The sequence below is a fragment of the Rana temporaria genome, chromosome 13 (genome assembly GCF_905171775.1).
Source record: "Rana temporaria chromosome 13, aRanTem1.1, whole genome shotgun sequence".
In the NCBI taxonomy this organism is placed as follows: Eukaryota; Metazoa; Chordata; class Amphibia; order Anura; family Ranidae; genus Rana; species Rana temporaria.
In genome coordinates, this window is record NC_053501.1 from 104627715 (window position 1) to 104647977 (window position 20263).

The 20263-nt window shown below is 45.3% G+C and overlaps 1 protein-coding gene across 2 annotated transcripts in view; it reads left to right on the plus strand.

Moving 5' to 3' along the window:
- Positions 1 to 15174, plus strand: part of POLR3GL (RNA polymerase III subunit GL) — a 45753-nt gene extending 30579 nt beyond the window's left edge. For both annotated transcript variants that reach the window (XM_040332295.1, XM_040332296.1), the window contains exons 7-9: positions 6628 to 6701; positions 12058 to 12168; positions 14665 to 15174. In XM_040332295.1, the coding sequence (XP_040188229.1) occupies positions 6628 to 6701; positions 12058 to 12168; positions 14665 to 14751 (272 nt within the window). In that variant the 3' untranslated portion in view covers positions 14752 to 15174. The remainder of the gene's footprint in view (positions 1 to 6627; positions 6702 to 12057; positions 12169 to 14664) is intronic.
- Positions 15175 to 20263: the final 5089 nt, after the last annotated feature.

The following is a 20263-nucleotide window of genomic DNA, read 5'->3' on the forward strand; positions in this document are numbered from 1 at the left end:
AGTTTCCCGTTGGGCCGATTGCTCAGTGGGCCGGCTTCAGTGACAGCAGACCGCCGCCCCCCTCCGCTCCTTTGTCTCTCCCTTCCCGCAGCGCTCACCTCCTCTCCCTCCCCGCAGCGCTCAACTGGGGGGAGCAGGGGGGAAAACAGAGGAGCATGGGGGAGGGGACAGACAGCTGACTCAACAGCTATGGCCTGGGTGAGTTTCTCACTTCTGTCTAATCTTTTCCCATAAGGGGGGCACCGAACTAATTCTTTGCCCCGGGTGAAATAATGTCTATCTTCCCCACTGGTACTGCCTATAAGAGTACCAGTACCAGCCATTCTACTCTAATAAAGTAGAATGGCTAGTGAAGGGGGAGAGGGGGCTTGGGTGGCCAAGGTGGGGGGGGGGGGGTGCGGGAGTTGTCCGGCCGCCATGGGAGAGACCTGTCAAAGTGGGCCAGTCTGGATGAAGTCCAGGGCCAAATTTTTGTCCCAGTCCAGCCCTGGGTGTAGCTTACAGTCAGTACGATGTATCCCTTGTGTTGATGCCCCTTCTTTTAGCTGAAATCCCCCTCCATCTATCTTCCCCCCCCCCCCTAAGTCTGAAAAATAAATAAAAAACAGAACAATCAGCACAAGGAACATAGCTTTCAGTAAGTAGGATGTGTCTCTTGTGCTGATGCCCTTTCTTTTAGTTGAGATCTCCCTTTGTCTATGCCCCCCCAGCCTGAAATAAAAAACAGAATAGTCACTACAAGGGACGTAGCTTACAGTCAGTAGGATGTGCCCCTTGTGTTGATGCCCCTCTTTTAGTTGACATCCCTCTCCATCTATATGACTCCCCCCTAAATCTAAAATAAAACACAGAACAATCATCACAAAGGACATAATGTACAGTCAGTAGGATGTGTCCCTTGTGCTTGTGCCCCTTCTTTTAGTTTAAATTCCTCACTCTCATTGACCCATATACCACCCCCCCCCCCATGCCCTCCTTCCCAAGCCTGAAATAGAAATCAAAATAATAAAACAATCAGCAAAGGGGACAAAACTTATAGTCAGTGGGATGTGTCCCTTGTGCTGATGCCCCTTCTTTTAGTTAAAATCCCCCTCCGTCTATGCTCTAAACCCCCCACCCCCCCATGCCATCCCTCCATTCCTTATTGTACCCTGTATTGTAGGCTTTAGGTGGACATTTAGGCAACAATAAAACTCTGACGGGTAGAACAGAACAATCAGCACACGGGACATAACTTACATTTAATAGGATGGGCCAGATTCTGGTAGAATCCGCGGCGGCGTAGCGTAAGCCATTTACAATACGCCGCCGCAAATTACTGGAGAAAGTGCCGTATTCTCCAAGCACTTGCTCCGTAAGGGTCCTTTCACACGGAGCGGACCGTTTTTGTGTCCGCTCCGTGTGTGTCCGGCGGCTCAGCGGGGATCATCCGTAATCCCCGCTGAGCTGTCGGCGGATAGGGCGGTCCCCGCACACTGTGCAGAGACCGCCCTGTCTCTCCTCCGCTCTCCCCTATGGGGAATCGGATGAAGACGGACCGCCTGTCCGTCTTCATCCGTTCCGCCGGACGGAAGAAAAATAGGGTTTCCTTCCGTCCGAAAAACCGGATCCTGACGGACGCGGATGGTTGCGGACGTTAGCGGATGCTCCATCCGCTAACGGACGCAATCCCATAGGGAACCATTACAAGTCCGTAAACGGACGAACGGTCCGCTAGTGTGAAAGGCCCCTAATTTGCGGCGGCGTAGTGTAAATGGCCCGGCGTAAGGCCGCGTAATTCAAAGGGGGCGGCTTGTATTTAAATTAAGCACGCCCCTGCGTCGATTGAACTGCGCATGCGCCGGGCATAAAAATAGCCCAGTGCGCATGCTCCAGCTCACAACGGAAAACGTCAATGACGCCGACGTGAGCGTCATTGACGTAAAGTCCTATTCGCGAACGACTTAGGAAAACGACGTAACCGACGGAAAAAGACGACGCTGACCCGACGCTATTACTTAACATGGCATACGACGGACCTTCGTAAACTTGCCCCTCATATAGCAGGGGCAAGTTTACGCTTACGGAAACGTTGTAAATTCACTGCGTCTTCCACGCGTACGTTCGGGAATCGGCGTAAATAGCTAATTTGCATAGACGACGGGGAAAACGACGACACCTAGCGGCGGGAAAAAAAATTGCATTTAAGATCTGACAGCGTAAGAGCCTTACGCCTGTCAGATCTAAGGGATATCTATGCGTAACTGATTCTAAGAATCAGTGGCATGGATACGCCGGGCCAGATTAGGACTTACGACGGCGCAAATGGCGTTGCGCCGTCGTAAGCCTTTTAAGAATCTGGCCCGATATGTCCCTTGCGCTGATGCCCCTGTTTTGTAGGCTTTAGGTGGGCATTTAGGTGGCAGTGAATGGTGAACCAAACTCATGGGCTGCCACATGGCGGTGCGGGCTTTTCAGGGTTAAAAAAGGCAATCAGCAGACACCTATCAACCGCCTCTGAAAAGCAGCCCAATGCGGATTGCTTTTCAGACGGGCAGCAAGGGCTTGTACTTTTACATTGGCTCTTCTCAAGCTGGGTGGTTCTTACAGGGGCTGCTCTTGGTGTGAAATTCCAGCCGTCTGTAGGGACCGATAGTCCTCTTTGCTTTTCTCCTTCTCCCGGTGGTGTTGTCAGGCTCTGCCCATGTAAGCTTCCTATTTGGACGAGAGAAAGTGATCAGAGAATAGGGAGCAGAGGCTTTGCCAATCCTTTTTTTCTCAAGCCGTGTATCCAGTATGTGTGCCAGTTCAGTTTCATTCTCTTTGGAATGATAAAAGCACCATTTACGCGTTTTGATGAGATCCTTTGGCATAACTAAAAAAAGCAAATAAAGAGAAGTGACTTTATTACAGTGCCATCTAGTGGCTGATGACGGTGTGTGCACATCTGTATTTAAGTGTATGTCAAGACACCAGCAGGCTCTCCCGTTCCTCTGGGGGGCCCAGGACTGAGGAAAGAAGCCTGCCCAGGGAGAACAGGAGGAACTCCGGTAACATCCGTCCTTGTTCCCTCCTGTAACTAATGACCCCATGTCCCTTTCCGGGGTCACAGCTGTCATTGCTCGTGTAGCCCAGGATGCTACTGTGTTTGGAGGTCAGGGGAGACATTGAGGTCTAATACACCCCTGATGTCTCCATAAAGAGTACCTGTCACCTGCCCATGCCATCACATTGTGATAGCAATTAAGTAAAAAAATAAAAAGATATAAAAGAAAGATTATTAAAAAATTCAAACCCCTTTCATCACCCCGATCCCTCCTGTGACTAATACCCCTGAAGTGGCATCTATTACATCACTTCCAGGGTCACAGCTGTCATTCCTCTTGTTAACCCCCTTGTATTAGCAATGAAGTTAAAAAAATAAAAAGAAGTGTAAAAAAAAAGTTATAAAACAAAATTAAAAAGATATAAAATAAAAATTTCTATATAAAAATCAAGGGTCACAGCTGTCATTCCTCTTGTTCGCCTACTTGTTATATCAATAAAATAAAAATTAAAAAGAAGTGTAAAAAAAAAAAGTTATAAAACAAAATTAAAAAGATATAAAATAAAGATTTATATATATATATATATATATATATATATATATATATATATATATATATATATATATATATATATATAAAAATAAAACCCTTTCGTCACCCTTCGCCCCCCCCGTGACTAATACCCAAACTATTACATCACTTCCAGGGTCACAGCTGTCATTCCTCTTGTTAGCCCCCTTGTTATTTCAATAAAATAAAAAAGAAAGGTAAAAAAAAAGTTATAAAACATAATTAAAAAGATATAAAATAAAGATTTAAATATATATATATATATATATATATATATATATATATATATATATATATAAAAAAATAAAACCCTTTCGTCACCCTTCGCCCCCCCTCCCCCCCCTGTGACTAATACCCCAACTATTACATTACATCCAGGTTCACAGCTGTCATTCCTCTTGTCAGCCTCCTTGTTATTACAATAAAGTAAAAAAAAGTTATAAAACAAAATTAAAAAGAGATAAACTAAAGATATATAAAAATCAAACCCTTTCGTCACCCCGACCCCTCCTGTGATTAATACACCCTGGAAGTGGCATCTATTACATCATTTCCAGGTTCACAGCTGTCATTCCTCTTCTTAGCCCCCTTGTGATAGCAATGAAGTAAAAAACATTTTTTTTTAAAGAAGTGTAAAAAAAAAAAAATTATAAAAACAAATCGATTAAGATATAAAATAAAGATTTATATATAAAAAATAATTTGAACCCTTTCGTCATTCTGTTCCTTCCTGCACCCCGCAAGTGGCATACATCACTTTAAGGTTCACAGCTGTCATTCCTCTTGTTAGCCCCCTTGTGATAGCAATAAAGTAAAAAGAAGTGTAAAAAATAAATAAAAAGTTAAAAAACAAAACATGAAAAAGATATAAAATAAATATTTATAAAGATTGTATTACGTCACTTGCAGGGTCACAGCTGTCATTCCTCGGCTAGTGTAGCCAAGGATGTAGCTATTCTAACAGTCTGTGTTTGAATAGATGCAGGGGAGACACTGGGGGGCAGGGGGGTTTCTATTCCATAAAGAGTACCTGTCAACTGCCCATGCTATCACATATGGGGCTTGTTAGCTCCCTTGTGATAGCAATAAAGTTTAAAAAAAATGTAAAAAAAGAATACAAATATATAAAATAAAGATTTAAAAAAAAGAAAATGTAAACCCTTTTGTCACCCCGGTCCCTCTTGTGACTAATACCCTCGAAGTGGCATATATTGGATCACCTCCAGGGTCACAGCTGTCATTCCTCTTGTTAATCCTCTTGTGATAGCAATAAATTGTAAAAAAAACTATTAAAAAGTAGAATAAACAAAAAAAATGAATGAAAAAAATATAAAATAAAAATTGTATTACGTCACTTGCAGGGTCACAGCTGTCATTCCTCTTGTTAGCACCTTTGTGATAGCAAATTAAGTTAAAAAAAAAAAAAAACAATAAAAAAGATGCAAATATAAACATGAGAAAGATATAAAATATTTATCAAAATGATATTATGTCACTTCCAGGGTCACAACTGTCATTCCTCTTGTTGGCCCCCTTGTGATAGCAATAAAGTTTAAAATGAAAAAGAAGCATAAATAAAAAATAGTTATAAAATAAAAATGAAAAAGATATAAAATATTTATAAAAGTTGTATTATGTCACTTCCAGGGTCACAGCTGTCATTCCTCAGCTAGTATAGCCAAGGATGCAGCTATTCAAACAGTCTGTGAATAGATGCATTGGTGGAGGGCAGGGGAGACATTGGGGGTCTAGTAGACCCCCGATTTCTCCATAAAGAGTACCTGCCTGTCTTCTGCCAATGCTATCACATAGGGGGCTTGTTAGCCGTGAGATGAATAATCCTAGGATCATAATTCATGCTCAACTCTAAACTGATAACCTGTAAGGTCATGGAGAGTTTTGTGCGATTCCACAGGCAGGCACATTTTTAAGACTTGACATGTTTGGTATCTATTTACTCGATGCGTTCCCCCTCTCCTAATACATGGTGTGATTGTACATAGCAGGAGTCTGTCAGTAGATCCCGCCCAATGATTGCCTGTGTCCAATCACAGCCCAGAGCCCTGTGCTGACAATCAACACAGCGCTCTGTACAGAGGGAACAATCTCTTTGCAAAGTTCGTTTGAGTGCATTGAGTTGCACGACCGCGCAATTGCCAGTTAAAGTAGCGCAGCGCTAAATAGCAAAAAATGGCCTGGTCATGGAGGGGAGTAAAAATCTTCTGGAGGGCAAGTGGTTAAAGGATAAGTTCACCTTTCAAAAAAATAATAATAAATGTATATATATATATATATATATATTTTTTTTTTTTACTGGATCCTGCAGAGCATTGCACCTGTGATCAGCAGATTGTAGGTAGGTGGGATGTCAGACCCCTCCTCCTGAGAATTGCAGAGTCAGATAACAGCCTGATTGGTGACTTTACTTTATAGGCTTTTTATAGAAAGGGATTTATTTTTTATTATTTTATAAAAAAAAAATATTATTTTTGTTTTATTTTATAATTTTTTCATAATTTTTGTTTTATTTTATTATTTTGTATTATTTTATAATTTGTTTATTATTTTTGTTTTATTATTTTATTTTTGTTTTATTTTATAATTTTTTTTAATTATTTTTGTATTTTATAATTTTTTATTATTTTTGTTTTATTTTATTATTTTTTCATTATTTTTGTATTTTTTTTTTATTATTATTTTTGTTTTATTTTATAATTTTTTTATTATTTTTGTTTTATTTTATAATTATTTTTATAATTGTTTTATTTTATAATTTTTTTATTATTTTATAATTTTTTATTATTTTTGTTTTATTTTATTATTTTTTTATTATTTCTGTTTTATTTTATATATTTTTTTTATAATTTTTGTATTATTTTATAATTTTTTTATTAATTTTATTTTATAATATATTTTTTATTTTTGTTGCCTAATATTGTGATTGGTGTATGTGGAGCCCTTTGTCCCTCCCCCTTTCCCTTTTGCTGGTGAGTCCTCAGGTTGGAGTCATACAAGGTTGTGTGTTTTGCAGAGTCGGCGGCCGTCCTTCCCAAGCACAAGCAGAGGATCCCGTTAGATAAAGAGGAGATTATAAAGAAGTTGGAGGTGAGGATTGTGTGTGATGTGATATCGGGTCTAAGGTTCAATCCTGAGGATTAGAGGCTCGGTTGGGTTTTTATTGCTTATTGATGGGAGGAGAGAGCAGAGAGATGACCTAATCCGTCTTCTTCTTAGCAGCTGCTAGGAGGAGAGAGCAGAGAAATGACCTAATCCATCTTTTTCTTAGCAGTCATCGGGCTTGGGACCTGCTGGTGGGGGGAGAGAGCAGAGAGATGACCTAATCAGTCTTTTTCTTAGCAGCTGATAGGGGGAGAGAGCAGAGAGATGACTTATTCAGTTTTCTTCTTAGCTATTAGCAGGCTGGGGGACCTGTTGGTAGGAGGAGAGAGCAGAGAGATGACCTAATCAGTCTTCTTCTTAGCTGTCAGCAGGCTGGGGGAGCTGCTGATGGGAGGAGAGAGCAGAGAGATGACCTAATCAGTCTTCTTAGCTGTCAGCAGGCTTAGGGACCTGCTGATAGGGGGAGAGAGCAGAGAGATGACCTAATTGGTCTTCATTGTTAGCTGTCAGCAGGCTGGGGGACGAGGTTTAAGGAGGAGAGAGCAGAGAGATGACCTAATCAGTCTTCTTGTTAGCTGTCAGCAGGCTGGAGGACGTGTTGATAGGGGAAGAGAGCAGAGAGATGACCTAATCAGTGTAGGTTAGAAAGGGACGCAGCCACTTGTGTTGTCCCCGGCGTGTTTCCCATGACTCTACATTTCCTTTAGAATACACATCAGCCTCCCATGTGTGAGAATGTGGCACGCCGGGACCCGGACCTGTTGTAGTGAGCGTGGGAATAACGGGGCTGACAATAACAATTGCCACAATTCCTCCTGTCACATTTTCCTTTCAGCCATGATTGCCGTATCATTAGACTGCTCATCATCCCCCCAGACAATACACACGCACAATGCGGCTGCCAGACAGGAGCGCGGGCCGCTCCTCACATTGCAGAGCTTCATATTGTCACAGCGATTGTTGACTCTCTCTTTCTAACGCTGATAAGTGTTGGTATGAACCTGTGCAGTATGATACGGTGCAGTAAAGTGAGGCTGCTGTGAAAATGCTGGTTGCTTGGCTGTCACAGTGCAGATGATGTCCCATAAATAGATATGCAGTCTGATAGACTTTGTAATAACCATAGCTTCCTACCATCCCTGCTTTCGGGACTTATCTAGAACCTCTCCCGTCCTCTGGAACTCCCTACCCCAGTATGACTCCGACTATCTTTAGGCAATGCTTGAAAACTCATTTATTCAAGGAAGCCTACCCCACCCCCACCTAAGAACTGTACTTGGGTCACCTCCATCAGATCATCCTCTGTAGCTATTACCCTTTTGTAGAACCTCCCCCTCCCTTTAGATTGTAAGCTCCGTGGGCAAGGCCATGCACAGCTTGAATTTCATCTGATTCTTGCTGAACAGCCTAATTCGAGACACGGGTGACCCTTTTGCAATCACCCAGATCGACAGATTTCAATTTAAATATCGAAGGAACAACGTAGAAGGGTCTCAGCTGAACAGTGCTTGCAGGTGAATCGGATGCAGTTGCTGTTTGGGTATTCTGGCAGAATATAATAGACGGCGGCAGAGGAGATTCCTCCATCTGTGCTGTTTAGCATGGATGGAGAAATCTGTTAGCCAGATTCACAAATAGTTACGCCGGCGTATCAGTAGATACGCCGATGTAACTCGGAATCTGCGCCGTCGTAAGTTTAAGTGTATTCTCAAACTGAGATACACTTAAACCTAGCTAAGATACGACAGCCTGCGCCGTCGTATCTTAGGGTGCAATTTTTCCGCTGGCCGCTAGGTGGCGCTTCCGTTGAGTTCAGCGTAGAATATGTAAATGCATAGATACGCCGATTCACGAACGTACGTCCACCCGTCGCAGTAAAGATACGCCGTTTACGTAAGGCGTTTTCCGGCGTAAAGTTAGTCCAACAAATAGCTGGCCTAGCCAATGTTAAGTATGGCCGTCGTTCCCGCGTCGAAATTTGAAAATGTTACGTCGTTTGCGTAAGTCGTCCGTGAATGGGGCTGGACGTAATTTACGTTCATGTCGAAACCAATAAGTCCTTGCGGCGTACTTTGGAGCAATGCACACTGGGATATGTACACGGACGGCGCATTCGCCGTTCGTAAAAAACGTCAATCCCGTCGGGTCACGAGTAATTTCCATAAAACACGCCCCTTCATCCTCATTTGAATTAGGCATGCTTACGCCGGCCCTATTTACGCTACGCCGCCGTAAGTTAGGAGCCAAGTGCTTTGTGAATACAGTAAATACGATACGCTACGCCGCCATAAAGATGCGGCGCCCTACCTGAATCTGGCTATGTATGTGTATGGATAAGCTTAGAACCACTGTTCTTGTTAATATAACAGACTTGGTCGGACAGGCCCCTTCTCTTGCACGGCAGTTCTGTATGCTGAGAAGTGTGGCGGTAAGGACTGGAGGAAGCATTTTCACAGAGAAAGAGGGAGTATTTTAGGGAATTTCAATATGAAGGCGGTCACAAATCATAACCAATGAGGGTACAGAACTATAAGAAAACAAAAAGGTTTGAGATGTCAAACTTCACATTGAGGGGTGTGGCTGTTACTCAGCTCTGTCAGCATAGAGCACTGCAGTGTGAGGGCTGGAAGCAGCATTTTCACTGAGAAAAAGGGGTATTTTTGAGAATTTCCATATTAAATTTGTTATAAATCATAACCAGCTGTGGTACAGGACTATAAGGAAACAAAAAGGTTTGAGATTAATAACTTCACACTGAGGGGTGTGGCTGTTACTTAGCTCTGTCAGCATAGAGCTCTGCAGTGTGAGGGCTGGAAGCAGCATTTTCACAGAGAAAAGGGGTATTTTTGAGAATTTCTGTGTAAAATTGGTCACAAATCATAACCAGCTGTGGTACATGACTTTAATGAAAATAAGAAAGACTTCAAACTCTACACTGAGGGGTGTGGCTGTTACTCAGCTCTGTCAGCATAGAGCACTGCAGTATGAGGGCTGGAAGCAGCATTTTTACAAAGAAAGATTTTTTTTGGGGGAATTTTTATATAAAAATGGTCACACATCATAACCAGCTGTGGTACAGGACTATAAAGAAACAAAAAGGTTTGAGATGTCAAACTTCACATTGAGGGGTGTGGCTGTTACTCAGCTCTGTCAGCACAGAGCACTGCAGCGTAAGGGATGGAAACAGCATTTTCAAAGAGAAAAAGGGAATTTTTGTGAATTTCTGTATAAAATTGGTCACAAATCATAACCAGCTGTGGTACATGACTTTAATGAAAATAAAAAAGGTTTCAAACTTTACACTGAGGGGTGTGGCTGTTACTCAGCTCTGTCATCATAGAGCACTGCAGTGTGAGGGCTGGAAGCAGCATTTTCACAAAGAAATATTTTTTTTTGAGAATTTTTATATAAAAATGGCCACACATCATAACCAGCTGTGGTACATGACTATAAGGAAACAAAAAGGTTTGAGATGTCAAACTTCTCGCTGAGGGGTGTGGCTGTTACTCAGCTCTGTCAGCACAGAGCACTGCAGCGTAAGGGATGAAAACTGCATTTTCACTGAGAAAAAGGGGATTTTTGAGAATTTCCATATGGAAATTGATCACAGATCAGAACCAGCTGTGGTACAGGAAAATAATGAAAATAAAAGACTTCAGACTTCACATTGAGGGGTGTGGCTGTTACTCAGCTCTGTCAGCATAGAGCACTGAAGCGTAAGGGATGGAAACAGCCTTTTCACAGAGAAAAATTTGTATTTTAGGGAATTTTTATAAGAAAGGTACAGAACGATAAGGAAACAAAAAGGTTTGAGATGTCAAACTTCCCGCTGAGGGGTGTGGCTGTTACTCAGCTATGTCAGCACAGAGCACTGCATTGTGAGGGTTGGAAGCAGCATTTTCTCTCTCTCTCTCTAAAAAAAGGGGGGGGGGTCAAAACTAAGGAAATAAAAAAAGTTTGAGACTTCACACTGAGGGATGTAGCTATACATATTACATATAAGTGCATGGGGCCCTCTGTGGCCTGTTGGTAAGGGGTCCTGTTAAGGATGACATAAAAGTACATGGTTCCCTTGGTGGCTTGTTGGAAGAGTGCTGTTATGGATGACATATAAGTAAATGAAGCTCTCTGTGGCCTGTTGGGGAGGGTCCTGTTTCGGGTGACATATAAGCACATGGGGCCCTCTGTGTCCTGTTGAAAGGGTCCTGTTTCGGGAGACATAAGTACATAGGGGCCCTCTGTGGCCTGTTGGAAGGTGTCCTGTTTCGGGTGACATATAAGTACATAGGGGCCCTCTGTGGCCTGTTGGAAGGTGTCCTGTTTCGGGTGACATATAAGTACATAGGGGCCCTCTGTGGCCTGTTGGAAGGCGTCCTGTTTCGGGTAACATTTGAGCACATGGGGCCCTCTGTGGCCTGTTGGAAGGGTCCTTTTTCAGGTGACCTATAAGCACATGGGGCACTCTATGGCCTGTTGGAAGGGGTCCTGTTTTGGGAGACATAGGTACATAGGGGTCCTCTGTGTCCTGTTTCGGGAGACATAAGTACATAGGGGCCCTCTGTGGCCTGTTGGAAAGGGTCCTGTTTCGGGAGACATAAGTACATAGGGGCCCTCTGTGGCCTGTTGGAAGGGGTCCTGTTTCGGGAGACATAAGTTCATAGGGGCCCTCTGTGGCCTGTTGGAAGGCGTCCTGTTTCGGGTGACATAAGTACATAGGGGCCCTCTGTGGCCTGTTGGAAGGGGTTCTGTTTCGGGTGACATATAAGTACATGGGGCCCTGTGTGGCCTGTTGGAAGGCGTCCTGTTTCAGGTGACATAAGTACATAGGGGCCCTCTGTGGCCTATTGGAAGGGGTTCTGTTTCGGGTGACATATAAGCACATGGGGCCCTCTGTGGCCTGTTGAAAGGGTCCTGTTTCGGGAGACATAAGTACATAGGGGCCCTCTGTGTGCTGTTGGAAGGGGTCCTGTTTCAGGTGACATAAAAGTACATGGGGCCCTCTGTGGCCTGTTGGAGGGGTCCTGTTTCAGGTGACATAAAAGTACATGGGGCCCTCTGTGTGCTGTTGGAAGGGGTCCTGTTTCAGGTGACATAAAAGTACATGGGGCCCTCTGTGGCCTGTTGGGAAGGGGTCCTGTTTCAGGTGACATATAAGTACATGGGGCCCTCTGTGTCCTGTTGGAAGGGTCCTGATTCGGGTGACATATAAGTACATGGGGCCCTCTGTGGCCTGTTGGAAGGGTCCTGTTTCGGGTGACATATAAGTACATGGGGCCCTCTGTGGCCTGTTGGGAAGGGGTCCTGTTTCGGGTGACATAAAGGTGTTGTCTTTTTTTTGTAGAATCTTGAGAAAAAAGAGGAGGAAGTGAGCTCTGAGGAGGAAGAGGAAAAGAAAGAGGAAGAGGAGGATCAGGAGGAAGAGGAAGACTACGATGAAGAGGAGCACGAGGAGGTACGAGGTTCAACCCGGACTGTTTTTAAAGCAAAACTCCAACTATCTCAAAAAATACCCCCTATTGACGATACATCAAAAATTATACAGGATACATCTTCTATCCAACCACGTGATGTGATTGGTCCTTCCTCTTCATGTCTGGTGTCAGTGGTGGGCGGTCCTTGGTGCTCACCTGATAGCGTGTGATTGGATCACAGCGATCATAAGCCACAGAGCCAATCTGATTGCACTTTGCCTGTGATCTGTCTATGCTGGCTTGAGTGTTTGTGGTTTTCCTTTCCTCTTTGAGACACCGGCAGCCCGTTTGGTCCTTTAACCACTTAAGACCACTTAAGATCCGGACCAAAATGCAGCTAAAGGACCTTGCCCTTTTTTGCGATTCGGCACTGCGTCGCTTTAACAGACAATTGTGCGGTCGTGCGACGTGGCTCCCAAACAAAATTGGCGTCCTTTTTTCCCCACAAATAGAGCTTTCTTTTGGTGGTATTTGATCACCTCTGCGTTTTTTTTTTTTTGCGTTATAAACAAAAATGGAGCGACAATTTTGAAAAAAAATCAATATTTTTTACTTTTTGCTATAATAAATATCCCCCGAAAATATATATAAAAAAAATGTTTTACTCAGTTTAGGCCGATACGTATTCTTCTACATATTTTTGATAAAAATATCGCAATAAGCGTTTATCGGTTGGTTTGCGCAAAATTTATAGCGTTTACAAAATAGGGGATAGTTATATTGCATTTTTATACATTTTTTTTTTTTACTACTAATGGCGGCGATCAGCGATTTTTTTCGTGACTGCGACATTATGGTGGACACATCGGACAATTTTGACACATTTTTGGGACCATGGTCATTTTCACAGCAAAAAGTGCTATAAAAATGCATTGTTTACTGTGAAAATTACAGTTGCAGTTTGGGAGTTAACCACAGGGGGGCGGTGATGGGGTTACGTGTTCCCTGAATTGTGTTTACAACTGTAGGGGGGTGTGGCTGTAGGTCTGACGTCATCGATTGTGTCTCCCTATAAAAGGGAATGACACGATCAATGCAGCCGCCACAGTGAAGAACCGGGAAGCTGTGTTTACACGTGGCTCTCCCCGTTCTTCAGCTCCGGGGACCGATCGCGGGTCTCCAGCGGCGATCGGGTCCGCTGCTCCCCCGGTCACGGAGCTTCGTACTACCGCTGCTGGGTACTAGTACAGGACGTACCTGTACGTACATGTGCCCAGCCGTGCCATTCTGCCGACGTATATGTGCAGGAGGCAGTCCTTAAGTGGTTAAGGACCACCGCACGACGATATACGTCGGCAGAATGGCACGGCTGGGCACAGGGGCGTACATGTACGTCCCCTTTAAGAGCCCAGCCTGGTCCGAAGCTCCATGACCGCACCCGCGGACCCGATCGCCGCCGGTGTCCCGCGATCGGTCACAGGAGCTGAAGAACGGGGAGAGGTGAGTGTAAACAAACCTTCCCCGTTCTTCACTGTGGCAAGGTCAGTGATCGTCTGTTCCCTGATATAGGGAACAACGATCACTGACGTCACACATCCAGCCCCGCCCCCCTACACTTAGAAACACACATGAGGTCACACGTAACCCCTACAGCGCCCCCCTAGTGGTTAACTCCTTCACTGTCATTTTCACAGTTATCAGTGCATTTTTATAGCACTTTTCGCTGTGAAAATGACAATGGTCCCACAAATGTGTCAAAAGTGTCCGGTGTGTCCGCCATAATGTCACAGTCATGAAAAACATCGCTGATCGCCGCCATTAGTAGTAAAAATAAAATAATTAATAAAATTCCATAAAACTATCCCCTATATCAGGGATATGCAATTAGCGGACCTCCAGCTGTTGCAGAACTACAAGTCCCATGAGACATAGCAAGTCACTGACAGCCACAAACATAACACCCAGAGGCATGATGGGACTTTTTTTTTTTTTCCAAAATTATGTAGGAGAATACGTATCGGCCTAAACTGAGGAATAAAATGTTTATTTTTATATCTTTTTTTGGGGATATTTATTATAGCAAAAAGTAAAAAATATTGAATTTTTTTCAAAAATGTCGCTCTATTTTTGTTTATAGCGCAAAAAATAAAAAAGGTGATCAAATACCACCAAAAGAAAGCTCTATTTGTGGGAAAAAAAGGACGCCAATTTTATTTGGGAGCCACGTCGCACGACCGCGCAATTGTCAGTTAAAGCGACGCAGTGCCGAATCGCAAAAAGGGTCCTTAACCTGCAAATTGGTCCGGGTCTTAAGTGGTTAAGAAGCTCGTCCTCTGGATTCCCCTCCCTGATTCCGGGAATCATCAGTCCTCTGTCTCCATTATTGTTTAATGCCCTCACTTTCTATTCCCCATGACTGGATTCACCCGTGTCACAAGGACAGGAAGTGAGCACCAATCTCCCCCCACGGGGGACACAGACAGTAATAGCAGTTCTTTTATCCTCCAATGTTCCTAATCTCTCCTCTGCTTCTGTAGGAGACCGACTACATCATGTCTTATTTCGATAACGGGGAGGAGTTTGGCGGTGACAGCGATGAGAACATGGATGAAGCAACGTATTGATCCGCACACCTCCATAGAGGAACGCCGCGACCCTTCATTGTGTTCTGTGGGCAGATCTCCACGTCAGAACAGGAGGAGCTACAGAGGAGCAAAGGAGGCAATTTTAGAGGATTTTATATTGTTGCTTTTACTTGAAACCATCAGCCATTGTAGAAGAGCGGGAGAGACCTTTACCTTTATTAGCCAGAAATGTCTCCTCTGATTCTGGTTTCCCTTTTGTTACCGTCTGGGTTAAGCCCCGCCCACCTTCTACTCCCTGTCCAGTAAAAGGGCTTCAGAGGATATTTCACCTTTAGGCTCTCTTTCCACTATTGCAACTCCAATGTTAACCGTGATTTTTTGCAGCGATTTTGATGCGACTTGAAGCCATGCCTGTGTATTCTTGATGTCTATGGACCTCAAGTTGCATCAAAGTGGTACCGGTGATCTGACGATATGGTTCCGGCTATCGAGAGGGTTCCTGTAAGGGCTGCGCAGGCGCAATCCTTGCCGACGGAAATCTCCGAACCTCGGCCGGCATCCAGGGCGACGTGGAATTTGAGAATTTCCATGTTAAGGAATGAGCCTGGATGCCCGCCGAGGTTCGGAGATTTCCGTCGGCAAGGATTGCGCCTGCGCAGCCCTTACAGGAACCCTCTCGATAGGGGAACCTTAATGACAAGTCACCAAGACGACTTTGAAGTCGCACAGATATGAACGGTACTTATTGGAAATCATGGGGTACGACTTGTCATGCGACTTTGCAGTCCCAAGTCGCACAAGTTGAAACCGAAGCCTTACAGAAAAAATGTAAAGGGGAACTGACCATGTACACCTCCCCCGGTCTCTGCTGTACTTACCTCCCAGGACCGCTGAGCTCTCAGTGCCCACGCAGCCGATCCAACGGTCCAGGGATTTGAAATCCCCCCCCCTCTTTTCCCTCTTCCCTGTGATTCCAGGACAGATCAGAGTGACTCTGATTGGTCGACGCCATCGCAGCGCATCGCTCTGATCCATCCCAGAAGTGCTGCAGAAAGAAGGAGAAGGAGGGGGAATTTTAAAACGCTGGGTCAGCTACGTGGGCATTTAAAGCTCAGCAGCACCAGAGGTAAGTACAGAGGGAAGCAGAGAGGGCGTTAGGGCCGATTCATGATGCAACAATGAGCTGTGCGTTTCACATGCAGTTCTGCGCGGTGCGATTTAAGCCCATTCATCTTGAAGTTGCACCGCACCAAAAGTAGTGCATGCCCTGCTTCTGGAAACTCACTGCAACCCCATCCTATGCATTAAAGGGGTTGTAAAGGTAATTTTTTTTTCCTAAATAGCTTCCTTTACCTTAGTGCAGTCCTCCTTCACTTACCTCATCCTTCCATTTTTCTTTAAATGTCCTTATTTCTTCTGAGAAATCCTCACTTCCTGTTCTTCTGTCTGTAACTCCACACAGTAATGCAACATTTTCTCCCTGGTGTGGAGTGTTGTGCTCGCCCCCTCCCTTGGACTGCAGGAGAGTCAGGACGCTCTCTACGTTGCAGATAGAGAAAGGAGCTGTGTGTTAGTGGGCGTCCTGACTCTCCTGTAGTCCAAGGGAGGGGGCGAGCACGACACTCCACACCAGGGAGAAAGCCTTGCATTACTGTGTGGAGTTACAGACAGAAGAACAGGAAGTGAGGATTTCTCAGAAGAAATAAGGACATTTAAAAACAAAATGGAAGGATGAGGTAAGTGAAGGAGGACTGCACTAAGGTAAAGGAAGCTACCGTATTTATCGGGGTATACCGCGCCCCGGCGTATAACGCTCACCCCAAGCTCAGCAAGGAAAAAAAAGAAAACTTACATTTTTGCCCTGCGTCCATCGGCGGCCTTGTCCGGCGCCCGTCTGCGGCCTTGTGGGTGTCCGTCTGCGGCTTCCTTGCGCGGGGTCCGTCTGCGGCCTTGTGGGTGTCCGTCTGCGGCTTCCTTGCGCGGGGTCCGTCTGCGGCCTTGTGGGTGTCCATCTGCGGCTTCCTTGCGCGGGGTCCGTCTGCGGCCTTGTGGGTGTCCGTCTGCGCCCTCCATCCAGGTGTCCGTCTCATCCAGCTCCATCCAGGTGTCCGTCTGCGGCCTCCATCCAGGTGAGCGTCTCCGGTGTTCGTTTTTCGATTTTGCCGCGAGCCGAGAGGAGCCGGATTTCCTGTGTGTTCGGCTTGTCTCGGCTCCTCTCGCGTTGCTGCGGGCGGAGCCGAGCCTAGCCGAGTGCGGAGTACACTCGGCTCGGACAATGTCGGGGATCAGCGAGGTATCGGCGTATATCGCGCATCCACGATTTCCCCCCGATTTTAAGGGAAAAAAAGTGCGCGGTATACGATGATAAATACGGTATTTAGGGGGAAAAAATTGTACCTTTACACCCCCTTTAATCTGTAAAGGTGGTCTGGCACTTCAAGGGCGCTCTCATTAGACAGAGGACTGAGCGGTAACTGGGGGGCTTAGCCCACAAGTAGAAATGAAAGTTCTGGGTAAAGCAGTGAAACGAAATCAGAGAGGTGCACACAGGAGCCCCTCCTAAATCAGGTGACAGGTGTCTTCTGGTGTCACTTTTGGAACGTTTTAAATGGCAGGCTGACGTGAAAACCGGGAGCCGATCTGCGCCGTTTGGAAATGCTCGGTTTCTTTCCTTTCTGGCCATTTTCAAGGCTCTCGGGCGCCCCCTCTGGCCGCAATCGGGATTGCATGCCATTGAAGTCAATGCGGAATGAAATATATTAGTTTCCATTGACTTCAATGGGGAAACTCGCTTTGATATGCGAGTGCTTTGGATTACGAGCATTCTCCTGGACCGGATTATTCTCGTAATCCGAGGTTCCATTGTAATCTAGTTCTGTAGCGCTAATTGTAAGACTGGAGCGAAGCAAATAAGGTGCTAAGATGGACACACACACAGTACAATATACGAAAGGATATCTAAAGCCAAAGACCAAATGTGATCTATTGCAGCGTTCCGCTCGGCTGCATTCCTTTATCTTTTGCAGGCTAAGTTTCAGCAAGTACAGAAAAAAACTTTTTTAATCCTGCCCTAGTGGTGCACCAAAATGAAAACTCAGGATGCACTTGGCCGGAATGGAACGTTTTTTTTTTCTTTTTATGTAAATTGAATTAATTAATTAAGTTATGTCTTTTTTTTTATATAAATTTAATTAACGGGGCTTCGTTTTTGGCATTGAAGTCCCTCGTCTAGAGAATGAATGCTGGCATCTGATTGGTTGTTGTGGACAGTAAGATGTTTCATCAGATGTTTGATACCTAAAATCTAAAAAATGTGGTTACAGAGGACGGCCTGCATATGTTATAGACCTCAAGACTTTATACCAGGGGTCTCCAAACTGCAGCCCGAGGGCCAGATGTGGCCCTTTGCTAGCCTTTATCTGGCCCTTGGGGCACTATTCCTCCCATTGACACCAGCAATGGGGCACAATGTCTTCCACGGATACCAATTATGGAATACTACTCCTTCTCCTAATGCCAATAATGGGGCACTACTCCTCCTAATACCAATAATGGGGCAATACGCCTCTTGCTGACCCCCAACCCTGAGGCCATATTTACTCTCTCTAATGCTGGGCCTGGGACATTTTCTACCCCCACTAACCACAATCCAGCCCTCCTAAAGTCTTTAGGACAGTAGATTGGCCCTTTGTTTGAAAAGTTTGGAGACCCTGCTTTAAACAGTGGAACCTTGGATTACGAGCATAATCCGTTCCAGGAGAATGCTTGTAATCCAAAGCACTCGCATATCAAAGCGAGTTTCCCCATAGAAGTCAATGGAAATTAAGATAATTTGTTCCACATTGACTTTTATGGCATGCAAAACCGCATGTGGCCAGAGGTTGCGGGGCGCCGGAAATACTCGGGGACAGCTCGGCTGATCTTGTAAAGGCTCGGAAACTGAGTATTTCCGAACGGCTCTGAACCGTTCCAAGCAGGGCCAATAGGGAGAAATAGCTTGACTGGGCTCAATAGGGAGGAGGAATCAGAAAGAAAGAGCCATGCCGCTGCTGATGAAGAGGTAGAAGTCCCCTTCACCCCCCCCGCTCAACAACTACGATCGGCACCCCCCCCCCCCGCAGCAGGTGCCTTAGATCCCGGCGGCTGCCCCCGCTCAACAACTTCTTCGATCCCCGGCGGCTGCCCCCCCACTCAGCAACTTCGGTCTCGGCGGCACCCCCCCTCAACAACTTCGACCCCTCCCGCGCTTCTCGGCTCCAGGGACACTCAAGCCCAGGGGCCCCCACCACCCTAAGTCCTGCCCTGGTTCCGAGTGTCACCGGCGCCCCCCCTCACCTCTGGCAAAATGCGGTACTGCACACCCCATTAGCTTGAATTCTTCACAACACTCGCAAATTGGGTCATGATTAAAAAAAAAAAAAGAAGTTGCTCGTCTTTCAAAACACTCGTTAACCGCATTACTCGTTAACCGAGGTTCCACTGTATAGTTTACAGTTTTATACCGGACTACAGAGTCCAGGTTTGTACAGATGGGATGTACATTTTATACTTTTATGGTTTTATATATTTTAAACATGTGATACCCTTCCTTCTGCGAGATCCTGCTAAATCTTCAACTTTTGTAAGGAGTGTGGAAAGGTTAGGAGCTGTCAGGTAAGACCTTCCCTGGGTGGGTGATGACCCCCCGGCCCCCCATAACAGTAGTCAGAGGTAGCAACAATAGCCTGCTCAGGTCCAAGTACTGTCATCCTATATCCAGAAGCCCCACTCCATTACAGCAATGGACAGAGCGGGGAGGGAGGGTTCTCGGGAGACACTGACACTTTGTCCTAAACAGGCAGTTTCTCTTTTAAGAGGCCAGCTATAGATCTTCGGTGGAGTGTAGATTGGAGTCACTGCCCATTGAACTGGTATTAACATTTTCCTTTACAGCCAGCTTCTAGCAACAACGTGCTTTAATACGACAGGCCAGCAGACGGCGCTGCTGTAGCATTAGTTGGTTTGTGAGCTCTGTATACTGTGTATATACTGCACACTATATTGTCAAAAGTATTGGGACACCTGCCTTTACACGAACATGAACTTTAAAGCGGAGCTCCGCCGTTAAAAAAAAATATTAAAAGCCAGCAGCTGCTGACTTTTAATATATGGACACTTACCTGTCCTGGAGTCCAGCGATGTCTGCAGCAGAGGACGAGCTATCGCTCGTCTATCTGCTGCCCCCACCGCCATCCTCGGTGAGGGAATCAGGAAATGAAGCTTTCCGGCTTCACTGCCCGATTCCCTACAGCGCATGCGCGAGTCACGCTGCGCCGTCCTTACTGGTCTCCACTGTTTTCTAAAATTCTAATCCATCCCAAAGGTGTTCAGTAGGGTTAAGGTCGGCTGTGCAGGCCAGTCAAGTTTCTTCACCCCAAGCATCCCAATACTTTTGGTATATTCAGCTTGAAAAGATGATAGAGTATCCTCCTGCCTTGGAGTAAGGGTGGTGACTGCTAGTGTGTGCCATGCGATGTAGTGACAATGCGATTCACACACTAGCAGTCACCAC